This window comes from Aotus nancymaae, unplaced genomic scaffold (genome assembly GCF_030222135.1).
Source record: "Aotus nancymaae isolate 86718 unplaced genomic scaffold, 86718_ANA_hifiasm-v0.15.2.pri h1tg000089l, whole genome shotgun sequence".
NCBI lineage: Eukaryota > Metazoa > Chordata > Mammalia > Primates > Aotidae > Aotus > Aotus nancymaae.
Window position 1 is genome coordinate 15,561,822 of NW_026988504.1, and position 14,489 is coordinate 15,576,310.

The following is a 14,489-nucleotide window of genomic DNA, read 5'->3' on the forward strand; positions in this document are numbered from 1 at the left end:
ATGCTGGTAATATGACAAAACAAGGTCTTTAACATCTCCAAGAGATTATACCAGCTCACCAGCAATGGATCCAAACCAAAATGAAATCTCTGAACTGCCAGAAAAAGAATTCAGATAGACAATTATTAAACTAATCAAGGAGGTATCAGAGAAAGGTGAGGTCCAACATAAAGAAATCAAAAGCATGATACAGAATATGAAAGCAAAGTTTTTCAGTGAAATAGATAGCACATATAAAAAACAATCAATACAGAATATGAAAGCAAAGTTTTTCAGTGAAATAGATAGCACATATAAAAAACAATCATAATGTCTGGAAATCAAGGACACACTTAGAGAAATGCAAAATGCACTGGAAAATCTCAGTAACAGAAATGAACAAGCAGAAGAAAGAACCTCAGAGCTCAAAGAAAAGGCTTTCAAATTAACCCAATCTATCACAGATGAAGAAAAAAGAATTTTTAAAAATGAACAAAGCCTCCAAGAAGTTTGAGACTATGTTAAACATCCAAACCTAAGAATAATTGGTGTTCCTGAGGAAGATGAGAAATCTAAAAGTTTGGAAAATATGTCTGAGGAAATAATCGGGGAAAACTTCCCCAGCCTTGCTAGAGATCTAGATATCAAATACAAGAAGCTCAAAGAATACCTGGGAAATTCATCGCAAAAAGATCATCGTCTAGGCACATAGTCATCAGGTTATCTAAAGTCAAGACAAGGAAAGAATCATTAAGAGCTGGGAGGCAAACACATCAGGTAAGCTATAAAGGAAAACCTATCAGATTAACAGCAGATTTCTCAGCAGAACCCTAAAAGCTAGAAAGGAGTGAGGTTGTATTTTTAGTTTCATTAATTAGCCAAAAATTTTGTATCCAGAGAAACTAAGTTTCACAAATGAAGGAAGATATTGTCTTTTCCAGACAAACAAATGCTAAGAGAATTTGCCACTACCAAGTCACCACTACAAGAACTGCTAAAAGGAGCTCTAAATCTTGAAAGAAATCCTTCAAATACACAAAGCACAAATATCACAGGACCTATATAACAATAACATAATGAAAAAAATCAGTAGGTATTCAGGCAACAAATAGCACAATGAATAGAACAGTACCTCACATCTCAATACTAGCATTGAATGTAAATTGACTAAATGCTTCACCTAAAAGATACAGATGGCAGAATGGATAACAATTCAACAACCAAGTTTCTGCTGTCTTCAGTAGACTCACATAACACATAAGGACTCACATAAACTTAAGGTGAAGGGGTGGAAAAAGATATTCCATGCAAATAAACACCAAAAGCAAGAAGGAGTAGCTATTCTTATATCAGAGAAAACAAACTTTAAAGCAACAGCAGTTAAAGAAGACAAACAGGGACATTATGTAATGATAAAAGAACTAGTTCAACAGGAAAATATCACAATTACAAATATAAATGCACCCAACATTGGAGCTCCCAAATATATAAAACAATTACTACTAGACTTAAGAAATGAGATAGGTGGCAACTCAATAATAGTGGGGGACTTTAATACTCCACTGACAGCACTACACAGGTTATCAAAACAGAAAGTCAACAAGAACAATAAACTTAAACTATACCCTATAACAAATGGACTTAATAGATATATACAGAACATTCTACCCAACAATTGCAGAATATACATTTTATTCAGAAGGACATGGAACATTCTCCAAGATAGACTATATGATAGGCCACAAAACAAGTCTCACTAAATTTAAGAAAATTACAATTATGTCAAGTACTCGCTCAGACTACAGTGGAATAAAATTGGAAATAAACTCAAAAAGCAACCCTCAAAACTATGCAAATACATGGAAATTTTAAAACCTGCTCCTGAATGATCATTGGGTCAACAATGAAATCAAAATGGAAACTGAAAATAATCCTCTGAACTAAGTAGTAGTGACACAACCTATCAAAACCTCTGAGATATGGCAAAAGCAGTGCTAAGAGGAAAGTTTATAGCATTAAATGCCTACATCAAAAAGTCTGAAAGAGCACAAATAGACAACCTAAGGTCATGCCTCACAAAACTGAAAAAACAAGAACAATCCAAACCCAAACCCAGCAGAAGAAAGGAAGTAACAAAGATCAGAGCAGAACTAAATGCAATTGAAACACCACCACCACCAAAAAACAATACAAAAGACAAAACACAAAGCTGATTCCTTGAAAATATAAATGAAATTGATAGACCATTAGCGAGATTAAACAAGAAAAGAAGAGAGAAGATCCAAACAAGCTCAATTAGAAACAAAACAGGAGTTATTACAGCTTATACCACAGAAATACAAAAGATTATTTAAGGCTACTATGAACACCTTTATATGCATAAACTAGAAAACCTAGAGGAAATGGATAAATTCCTGAAAATATACAACCCTCCTAGATTAAACCAGGAAGATGTAGAATCTCTGAACAGATCAATATCAAGCAGTGACATTGAAATGGTAATTTTTAAAACTGCTGACCAAAAAAAAGTCCAGGAGCAGACAGATTCACAGCTGAATTCTATCAGACATTCAAAGAGAACTGGTACCAATCCTATTGAAACTATTCCAAAAGACAGAGAAAGACGAAATCTTCCTTCTATGAAGATAGTATCACCCTAACAGAGAAGGACATAACAAAGGAAGAAAACTCTAGACTAATATCCTTGATGAACATAGATGCAAAAATTCTCAACAAAATACTAGTGAACCAAATCCAACAGCATATAAAAAAGATAATACGCCATGCTCAAGTGGGTTTCATAACAGGGATGCAGGGATGGTTCAACATATATAAGTCAATAAATGTGATACACCACATAAACAGAATTAAAAATAAAAATCACATGATTATCTCAATAGATACAGAAAAAGCATTTGACAAAATCCACCATCGCTTTACGATTAAAACCCTCAGCAAAATTGGCATAAAAGGGACACAACTTAATGTAATAAAAGCCATCTATGACAAATCCACAGCCAACATTATACTGAATGGGAAAAAGTTGAAAGCTTTCCCCTTGAGAACTGCAAGACAAAGACGCCCACTTTCACCACTTCGACATAGTGATGGAAGTCCTAGCCAGAGCAATCATACAAGAGGAAGAAATAAATGGCATCCAAATTGGAAAAGAGGAAGTCAAACTGTTGCTGATGACATGATCGTATACCTAGAAAACCCTAAAGACTCCAAAAGCTCCTAGTACTGATAAATGAACTCAGCAAAGTTTTAGGATACAAAACCAATGTGCACAAATCAACTCTACTCTAGAGCACAAATGTAGCTCTACTCTACACCAACAGCAACCAAGCTGAGAATCTAATCAAGAATTCAACCCCTCTCACAATAGCTGCAAAAAAAAAAGAAATATACCTAACTAAGGACATGAAAGACCTCTACAAAGAAAATTATAAAACACTGCTGAAGGAAATCATAGATGACACAAACAAGTGGAAACACATCCCATGCTCACGGATGCGTAAAATCAATATTGCGAAAATGACCATTCTGCCAAAAGCAATCTACAAATTCAAGCAATTCTCATCAAAACACCACCATCATTCTTCACAGAATAACTAGCAGAAAAAAATCCTAAAATTAATATGGAACCAAAAAAGAGCCCATATAGCCAAAGCAAGACTAAGCAAAAAGAACAAATCTGGAGGCATCACATTACCTGACTTCAAACTACACAATAAGGCCATAGTCACCAAAACAGCATGGTACTGGTATAAAAATAGGTACATAGACCAGCAGAACAGAATAGAGAAGGCAGAAATAAAGCCAAATGCTTAAAACCAACTGATCTTCAATAAAGCAAACAAAAACATAAAATGGGGAGAGGACAGCCTATTCAACAAATGGTGCTGGGATAACTGGCTAGCCACATGTAGAAGAATGAAACTGGATCCTCATCCTTCACCTTATACAAAAATCAACTCAAGATGAATCAAGACTTAAATTTAAAGCCTGAAACCATAATGACTCTAGAAAATAACACCTGAAAAACTCTCTAGACATTGGCTTAGGCAAAGACTTCACAACCAAGAATCCAATAGCAAATATAACAAAAACAAAGATAAATAGATGGGACTTAATTAAACTAAAAAGCTTCTGTACTGAAAAAGAAATAATCAGTGGAATTAACAGACAACTCATAGAGTGGAAGAATATTTTCACAATCTGTACATCCGACAAAGGATGAATATCCAGAATCTACAAAGAACTCAAACAAATCAGCAAGAAAGAAACAAACAATCCCATCAAAAAGTAGGCTAAGAACGGGAATAGACAGTTCTCAAAAGAAGATACACAAATGGCCAATGAGCATATGAAAAAATGCTCAACATCACTAAGTATAAAGGGAATACAAATCAAAACCACAATGTGATACCACCTCACTTCTGCAAGAATGGCCATAATCAAAAAAATCAAAAAGTAACAGATATTGGCATAGATGTGGTGAAAAGGGAACACTTTTATACTGTTGGTGGGAATGTAAAGTAGTACAACCACTATGGAGAACACTGTAGATTCCTTAAAGAACTATAAAAGTAGATCTACTGTTTGATTCAGCAATCTCTCTTCTAGGTATCTACCCAGAGGAAAATGAAAAGAAGTCATTATATGAAAAAGATACTTGCACACACGTTTATAGCAGCACAATTTATAATTGCAAAAATATGGAACCAGTCCAAATGCCCATAAATCAACAAGTGGATAAAGAAATTGTCAGATATATAGATATATAGATATGTGTGTGTGTATACACACATATATGCACATACATGGTGTGTGTGCATATATATTTGTATACACACACACACACACACACACACACACACACACGGAATATGACTCAGCAGTAATAAAACAAAATAATGGCATTCACAGCAACCTGGATGTTACTGGAGACCATTATTCTAAATGAAGTAACTCAGGACAGCCTGGTCGAGATGATGAAACCCTGTCTCCACTAGAAATACAAAAATTATCTGGGTGTGTTGGCAGGCACCTGTATGTAATCTCAGCTACTTGGGAGGCTGAGGCAGAAAAAACTGCTTGAACCCAGGGAGCGGAGATTTCAGTGAGCCGAGATCACGCCACTGAACTCCATCCTGGGCAACAGAGCAAGACTCCATCTCAAAAAAAAAAAAAGGCAGTAACTCAGGAATGGAAAACCAAATATCTTATGTTCTTACTCATAAGTGGAAGCTAAGGTATAAGGTCACAAAGGCGTAAGAATGATGCAATAGGCTTTGGAGACTCAGCAGGGAAGGGTGGGGGAGATGAGGGATAAAAGACTACATTCTAATATTTATATAATATTATTTATATATTATAATTTATATCTAATATTATGTATCTGGTTAGCACACAGATACATAATATTAGATATAAAAGAGCAAACAGAAGTAATACTTAAAATCTGTTCATATTTATCTACTTTTTGAAAAACAAAAACCAATTACATATGCCTATAACATATTAATGCATAAATAATATATATGCATATAAAATAAACTGAAATAATGCAGTCAGCCCCCAGTATCCATGGGAGATTGGTTCGAGAACCCCCTCCATACTAAAATCCACAGATACTCAAGTTCCTTATATAAAATGGCATAGTACTACTTCCATATGACCTGTGCACATCCTCCCATTTACTTCATCATTGCTAGATTACTTCTAATACCTAATACAACATCTACATGTCACTTCAATCACATGGATTCAACAAAGTACTCTGCACGTGTAAATTCAAGTTTTACTTTTTGGAACACTGTCAAATTTTCCCAGACATTTTCTATCCATGATTGGTTGAATCTGTGGCGGCAGAACCTACGGATACAAGTGTTTACAGAGGACTGACTATATACACTCAATTAATTATAGTAGATTTCTCCAGGGAAGAAAGAATAATGTGATTAGACATGAATAACAAAGTAAAGTAAAACTTCACTTTAATATTTTAGTTTATATGAACAGCATTAACAATTATTGTGTCTTTGAGATAGGTACCTAGGTGTTTGTAGTAATTCCCTTTATTCTTTTACAAATTTTGTATTTTCTTCAAAAGCTAAAAGAAAAAATACAACCTATCTTGTACAAGAATTGGAGACAGCCTTTGTTCTTCACAACTGCCAGTTGAAAATAATTGCTATAACTGAATAATAAGACACTATTTATAGAACATGAAGAAACACAGGCATGGTTAACTGGAGTCCCTGCTCTAAAGAAACTGATAGTCATGGGATTTTTCTCTTAGGCTTATCTATCCTTCTAAAGCAAGGTACATGCTTGCCATTACTATATTTATACAGGGGACTTTTAAATGATTATTCTGGCATTGCTTGAAGGATGAATCAAGTGGTAACATCTCTTTCTCATTCTGAATCTCTGATCTGATGGTATGGCTAATTTTGATATAGCTCTTTTAAAAAGTGAAATGTTTCTGTCATATTTAAGATGAGAATGTACCTTCCTACTGAGAGAGTGACTTTCAAAAGGGATGGTGTGGCAGCCTCCTTACCTGCTCTTTCATTTCAGCATAGACTTTCTCTGAGTTCAGTTCCACCTGCCGCTTAAACTCTTCCAAAGCAGCATCTGCCTGCTGGGCCTGCAACCTCTGAACTTCAGTCACACGAGTTAGCTGCTCCTCTTTTTCCCTAGAAAGGTTCGGAGAAGCTTCCTTCAGAGTTAAAATATAAAAGAACTAGGCTTGAATGAAAGAACAATATTTAACCCCCTCTAAAATAAAATCCAGATTTTAATTTTTTTGATCCAAATCCTACAAAACTTCCCTTTAGAAACTTGACAATAAACTAATTAGTCTCCAGAGGAAAAGGGTATAAACATGTATTGTGTATTCTGATGAAAGCAAAACGACTTTCAAAGATTTCCCTAAAAACAAAACTGAGTAAAACCATGTGTCTCCATCAAGTGATGAATGGATAAACAAAATGAAGAATATTAGTCATCCTTAAAAAGGAACGAAGAAGTTCTGATACCTGCTACAACAGGGATGAACCTTAAAAACATCCAGCTAAGTGAGAGAAGCCAGTCACAAAAAGTTACATATTGTATGATTCCATTTATATGAAATTTCCAGAATAGGTAAATCTATAGAGACAGAAGGTACATTAGTTGTTGCTGGAGTCTAAGAGGCTGGGGAATTAGGGAGTGATTGCTAATAGATATGAAGTGATGAAAATATGAAAATGTTCTGGAGTTAGACAGTGGTGATGTTTGCACATCCTTGTGAATATACTAAGATCCACCAAGTTATACACTTTAAAGGGGTGAATTTTATGGTATGTGAATTATATCTCATTTTAAAAAAAACAATGCACCAATAGAAAGATGTATGTCTACCAGAAGTTAATCTGTAGGGAAGTCAATGCAACAGAGAAATATGATGGCCTAAAATTATTTTGCTGCCTTCCAGAAGACTTGCCTAAAAGAACTGATAACCATCAAATTTATTCATACCTTAAGTGGAAACTATATAGCTGAAAGGGTCTAACAAAACAAAAGCAATCTTTGCATGTTGATAGAAGCAAAAAATAAAGGCATAAGTTTATAAATGCATGAAAGTTAACAATAGCTAACTCTGAGTTCTAACTAGGTGCCAGGCACCGTGCAATGGAATTTTATATGGTTTGGCTCTTTGTCCCCACCCAAATCTAATCTTTCAGCTTCCATAATCCCCATGTGTTGTGGGAGGGACCCGGTGGCAGATAACTGAGTCATGGGGGTGGGTCTTTCCCATGCTGTTCTGGTGACAATGAACAAGTCTCATGGGATCTGATGGTTTTAACAAAAGGAGTTCCCCTGCACAAGCTCTCTTTTTGCCTGCCACCATCCATGTAAGATGTGACTTGCTCCTCCTTGCCTTTGGCCATGATTATGAGGCCTCCCCAGCCACGTGGAACTGTAAGTCCATTAAACTTCTTTCTTTTGAAAATGCCCAGTCTTGGGTATATCTTTATCAGCAGCATGAAAATGGACTAATACAGAATTTTATGTCTTCTCTCGTTTACTCTCACAGTAAACCAGTATAAGAGTGTTATTATATCCTTACTTATACAGAACAGGAAACTAGGGCTCAGAGAATACTTCCACCTAGAGTAACAGGTCAAGCCAGGATTCCAGTCCTGACAGTCTGCTTCTAAAGTTCCTGCTGTTGGCTGCTATGCCACCCTGCTTTCCTGATTTTCCAGATGCCATAGGTAAGATTAACTTGGCTCATCTTCCCCTAAATGGGAAAGCTTACACAAATATAAAATATGATCTTACTATTAGCTGTAACACTGAAGAATGCTGGGGGTATTTAATTAATTTAATTCACTCAAACCAAATTTTAGAGAAATATCATAAATGGGAGAAAAGACACTTCTAAAACAAGATGATGTAATATTTCAAGACTTGAGCAAAAAGTAATTCAAGTTTTTTCAGGTTACTCATCTGAGTTTAAAATCCCCTCTAAGACACAATAATTTATAGCCTTTTCAATAAGAACACATATATCATATAAAATATCAAAATACCAAACTTTCTTACCCCCAAGCAAATTGAAAACCTCTTTGAAAGCTTAAGTGGCCAAAAGACTGATAAGAAAAAGTGTCACCTAATTTCCACTTCAGCAAGAAATTCTCTTGTTCCTTTATAATGAGGTTATCATATAGATATAGATACAGATATAGATGTGTGTGTATGTATGTGTGTGTGTGTGTGGTTTTCCGTATGTGTGTGTTCTCTTGTCACACCCATATCCCAATCCCCTCCCCTGTATTTGGGATCTGCAAATACGCAAGCTTTTGTTGACAGGCTGAAAAAACCTACCCTGTATCTTTATGTTTCATTTTAAGCACCACCTTGTGTCTATTTATCTCTTCATATTCCATCTATCCATCTACCTGAAGGTAACAATAGTCACTGCAATCCCATGATAAACAAAGCAGTTTTTCCACTAAATCCCTATTCCTTTATGTGTCTGTTTCACAGATGTAGCCAGAATTTTTATGACCTACAGAGTTTAATAGTGCTCTAAGGTGTGTGATGCCCTGCACAAAAGTTAAGCCATTCTAGGTTAGGATGCATGCCACATGTGGCTCTCAGTTACTGTATTTTGCAGCAATGGGGTACAGGATTCTGAAAGTTTTTAAAAGCTTCTTCAACTTGCCTGCTTGAACGAACTAGAACCTGAATATCTTGTTGTTCACAATGTTTCTTACATGTTGTTAAAGCAAAATGGGCTTAATGTTAACTGGTTGTTAAGTTCTAAGGTCTTCACATGAGTGAGGCTTTTTTTGCCACCTAATGTGAATATTAGCTCAAAGATAATGGTGATTAATAACCAGATATCATACTGAAGGCTGATTTCGGGGGCTTCACTATATGAAAGACTGAGCACTTGGACGGCTATCGAGAATTTTAAATTGTTCTGGTACATTTTCACTCTTCCTATATTAATTTGCACTGGAACAGGGGCTTCAACTTAGATGTAGTGTTTTCCTGGTACAAACATTGAATAATTTGAATATCCAAATATCTAAATACTAAGCACACGGGAACAACATCAAGTCATATAAGTTGTTATTGGGTACCATGGTCTAGATCTGGGTTGGTAAATAGATGTTCTCTGGTGTGATGATCCCAACTGACTGGAAGGGGCTGCCTGGAATGCTCTGTCGAAAGGATTCTGAGAGCAGGCTCAGAGGGCAAGGGTGCTGTGGTTGATGAACAGTGGCACTGTTTACCAGGCACTGGGGTTAGGCAGTGCAATGACCGCTTCAGAGATTATAGTAACTAGTTTATTTTATGTTCCTCTTTAATTTTCAAGGCCCTTCCAAAAGCACTTGAGAGGAGTATTTTATAATTAAAATTAAAATTTATCAGAGGTTTACCTTTGGTCAGTTTGTATATAAGTACAAAAGAAAGTACACTGAACATGATTTTAAAACTTCAAGAGTTTATATATCATTTACTTTTAAATTATGGAACATTAAATAGCCAAAAGAAAGAAAGATAACACATTCTATAAAAATATATGACCTATAGCTGAAATACCAACTTTGTCCTATTCATGTTGTAAGTCAGTTGTTTATACTTTTTGCGCAATAATTCACATGAACTATTTAAACACTTTTAATTTAATAGGACAAATCTTTTTCTCTATAACATGTCATTCTTACCTACTAAGCTTTGTTCATTTACTTTATAACTAATTTATGATCACATAATCAAAGTCATAAACTTTAGCTATCCATCAAGTATACACTAGAGGCCATTTTAAAATGTGAAAACTTTGCACAATAAGGCATACTGCTTTTAATTGATCATTTCTATCCTGATTTAGCAAATATTGTTTTACACTCAATTGCAAGCACAGAGAAATATGTAAAATCTCGTTTCCAGTCCTGCCACACTGGCTGAACTAATCTAATAGTAACGCTAAATATCAAAGGTGGCCTTATTCAATATAATTCAATGTTGCTGTCCAGTAAAACCACAATGAATACATTGAACTCCATTAACATATAGAAACCTTCTGCCCCCTTTTTTTTTTTTTTTTTTTTTTTGAGATAGGGTGTTACTCTGGCATCCAGGTTGGAGTGCAGTGGCACAATCAGGACTCACTGCAGCCTCGAACTCCTGGACTCAGGTGATCCTCCCACCTCAGCCTCTGCATAGCTGGGAATAATTTGCACTGGAACAGTGCAAAGCCACCACACCTGGCTACTGTTTTTCTTTTTTGCAGAAATGAGGTTTTCCCAAGTCCAGGCTGGTCTCAAACTCCTGGACTCAAGCAATCCACCCACCTTGGCCTCCCAAAGAGCTAGGATTACAGGCATAAGCTGCTGCACCTGGTCCTTCTGTCTTAATATAAATTAAATCTGTCAATTCAAATAAAGAGGTGATAATCATTTTAAGGAGGGATCCATTTTAATTTCTACATGGTAATGAAGCAGAAGTGAAAATGTTGAGCCTCTGAAACAGACAAGGGTCTGCTCCTATCACAGGAACAGCATTCCTTTTTACCACGACCCCAATAGTGCATCCTACAAGAAGGATGCAAAAAGGACTTTGAAGATTTTTTTTTCCAGTGAAACTAGTTGTGGGGCCAAGTAGAAACACATCACTCAAATGCCTTAAAGCTGGGCCTCCATGAAGATAAAAAGGTGGAAAGAAAATTTGCTTTTTAGCTCTGATTTATTTATAAAGTGCAGTAAATTTTCCTCATCTGAGTATATAAGGATAAAGAGAAAAGAAGCTGCATTCTTAACCACAAGCCAGCTCAGATTAAAGGATGTTCTGAAGTACATGATTATTCCAAAAAGGGCAATAAAATGTAGGGAACTTATGGATGACAGTTTAGTATCTTTGAGCTTTATTAGCTAAAATTTATATATACAGGTGAACCTTCATTTGAAAATCTTCCCTTTGCACATTTCTGTTCCAGTACTTTTGATAAAGATGGCTGCAATCCAACATGTATTTATAAGGCTTCACATTACAGTATACTTCATTTGCTGCCAGCTTGGCATCTCCCCTGGAAACTCCAAGAAAAACAACACAAAATAAGAAACTTCAAACAAGCCTGAAAAACAGCTAGAAGAGTCCCCATGCCCTTTCCAGCTGGGCTGGAAAACAAGACTTACAAGCAGCAATATACCTATATTCAGGGCTGCTGGTTGTTACTTAAACTGATTAAACTGAATGAGTCAAAAATATTTAAAATAATACCTTTCATAAGTATTATAAATGAATAAGCTGCTTTGGCCTCTTTTTCATTTGACTTCTAAAACTAGTAGTCTCTGCTAAATTCTACTTCAAAATGGTAAACCATGTAGACAGCTAAACATTTGGTACTTCAGGAGTCAGAAAGAAATGTTCACTAAAATAAAAATTAGTACTAGTCTTAATATTGAATATATGGTAATACTACCCAAATTGATCTACAGATTCAACATAATCAATGCATGCAGGGCCACAAGCCAAGGAACAGGGGCAGCCTTCAGAAGACGGAAAAGGCAAGGAATGGCTTATTCCCATAAGCTCACTGAAACTGATGATCCAGAACACTAAATCCGAAATTATTCTCTTGCTTCTAAGGGAAAAGCTCCAAATAGATATGAAAACAGCATAAAGAAGTTCTACAGAATTCTATCCTGAGAAAGAGCTTTTATTGCCAACAATGTAGGCTTACGCAGAGAGCTTGCCCCCAGAGTCAAACTCCAGTCTTAAAAAACATGCCTGTTGGTTGAAGCGTGTTAGTTATAAACAGAAATGAGGACTCTTCTTAAACAATTCAAAAGTCTCTTAAGAAGATATAGATGTCCTCTAGGAGGTCCATAAATCTATGACACCAACTGGATTTGAATCATGATTCAAAAGAACTAGTTCTGGCTCAACCTTGTAGCCTTCATTCTCAGTAAGTTAGTTTTGTTCTGGGAGTGGAAACAAGGGTACTGACAGCAAATTCTAAGAAATGCCCATTCAAATACTATAGAAACATAAATGAAGTATAAGACACTGTTCCTATCCTGCAGAAAGTATAATCTGACTAAAAGAAAAGATGGAAATACAAGGAGAAAAATCAAATGATGCAATATTGTACACATTAAATCGTGTGACAAATTTTAAGTGCTAAAAGAATACAAAGAATGTAACAATGCGGTAGGAGTCTAAGAAACCACTCTCAGAAGATCAAATTTATGTGCAAGGTAAGAAATAAAGCTATATAAGTAATATTAACAAAAGGTTTAAACAGTTTAAAGTTTACATAATAATTTTATGCTAAACTAACTTCTGCCTGTAATATGGGTCCATAAATAAAACAAACTCTAGCTCAGCAAATATAAAAGCAAGTAATATTTCTATGGTAAACTAAAAAGATACTGAGAAAATTATCCTTAAAGATAAAGCAGCCATGTTTTATGGCAAAGAAAAATTCCTTTAAAATCTTTAAATTATTTAAACTTCAAAATAAATCCCATGTTATTTTTGTTTATGCCCCTATATTTAACAAACAATTGATTAAAACTTCCATTTATAAATTATACATCATATATGCAGAGTTTACATACATACCCACTAATATATTTTACTACAGATGTAGTATTGTATCAGTAAATAGGACATATATGTTATTCTTGTAAAATGACAAAACCTAAATATTCCGGAATAGGTGCAGAACCACTTCTTGTTACTAGGGAGAGGAAGAAAGACAGTACGAAATCACTCAAGCAGAATGATAAGTAAACCAAAGCCAGATCAAAGGAATAAAGAAAAAAGGCTGAAATGTGAATCTGAAATATTTATTTCCTTGAAAAACATCATCCATGCCTTGTCCCTGGGCAGTTCAATATTTCAAAGTAGCAGGAAAATATTCTCACTTATATTCATCACTATGTACAAATAGATCAAATTTTAAGCAGGCAAATTTTCTCCTTATTTATCAAATATAAATGTAATATTTATCATGTGAGAGAAGATTTTCTGCTTATTATAGACGACTTCTAAGTGATATGAAATGAAAAGTTGCAATAGGTATTTCCCATTACTTTTAGAGAATTACATTGCTACAAAATAAAACACTTATAGTATAACCATAATTTTTAAATATTTGCAAATGATGAAGCAGAGTGAACATTTATTACATGTCTACCCTGCTCGTTACAGTAAAGGCAGTTCACACATTATTTTATCTAATTTCTATAAGAAAAGTTACTACATATTTTTAGATGAAAACACTGAAACTTCAAATACTTAAATGATTTGCTCAAGTTCACACAAAAATGGCAGAACAAGCAATGAAACCAACCCATCTGACTGCGAAGTCCAAGTAGATTCACTACATGTAATATTATTTAAACAAATCTGTAGATATATTTTTATTACTATTTCATATTAACTGAATTTATAACTAAGTACTTATCGTAATTTATCCTTACATAGCAATATTTGTATATCAAATCACTTCTAGGGCATTTGAAAGCTAAAATGTTCATTAGCACATACTTAACATCTATCACATGCCAGGATCTGTGCTCAACACTAGAAATGCAAAAATGATCAAGAAATTGTCCGATTTTGTTTTCTTTTGTTTTTTGTGGGTTTTTCTTGAGATCGTGTCTTGTTCTGTCACCCAGGCTAGAGTGCAGCGGTGTACTATCAGCTCACTGCAACCTCCACCTCTTGGGTTCAACTGATTCCCTTGCCTCAGCCTCCCAAGTAGCTGGGATTACAGGCATGCAATATCACACCCAGTTAATTTTTTTTTTTGTATTTTTAGTAAAGATAGGGTTTTGCCATGTTAGCCAGGCTGATCTAGGAAAACTTCATAAAAGACTTCTATTTTGGTAAGGTCACTACAGGAAATGTTTAAGAGGCTTAACATATTACATTTTTATCACATAAATGCATATTATCTGTATATTACATAGATGCATATCACATGTATATCA

The 14,489-nt window shown here is 35.0% G+C and overlaps 1 protein-coding gene across 11 annotated transcripts in view; it reads right to left on the bottom strand.

Annotated features, from left to right (window-relative positions):
- Positions 1-14,489, bottom strand: part of CEP112 (centrosomal protein 112) — a 664,691-nt gene that overhangs the window by 427,965 nt on the left and 222,237 nt on the right. For 10 of the 11 annotated variants that reach the window (XM_064369449.1, XM_064369448.1, XM_064369450.1 and 7 more), the window contains one exon: positions 6,551-6,686. The exons of the other annotated variant lie outside the window; for it this stretch is intronic. In XM_064369449.1, the coding sequence (XP_064225519.1) occupies positions 6,551-6,686 (136 nt within the window). The remainder of the gene's footprint in view (positions 1-6,550; positions 6,687-14,489) is intronic. 11 annotated transcript variants of the gene reach the window in all.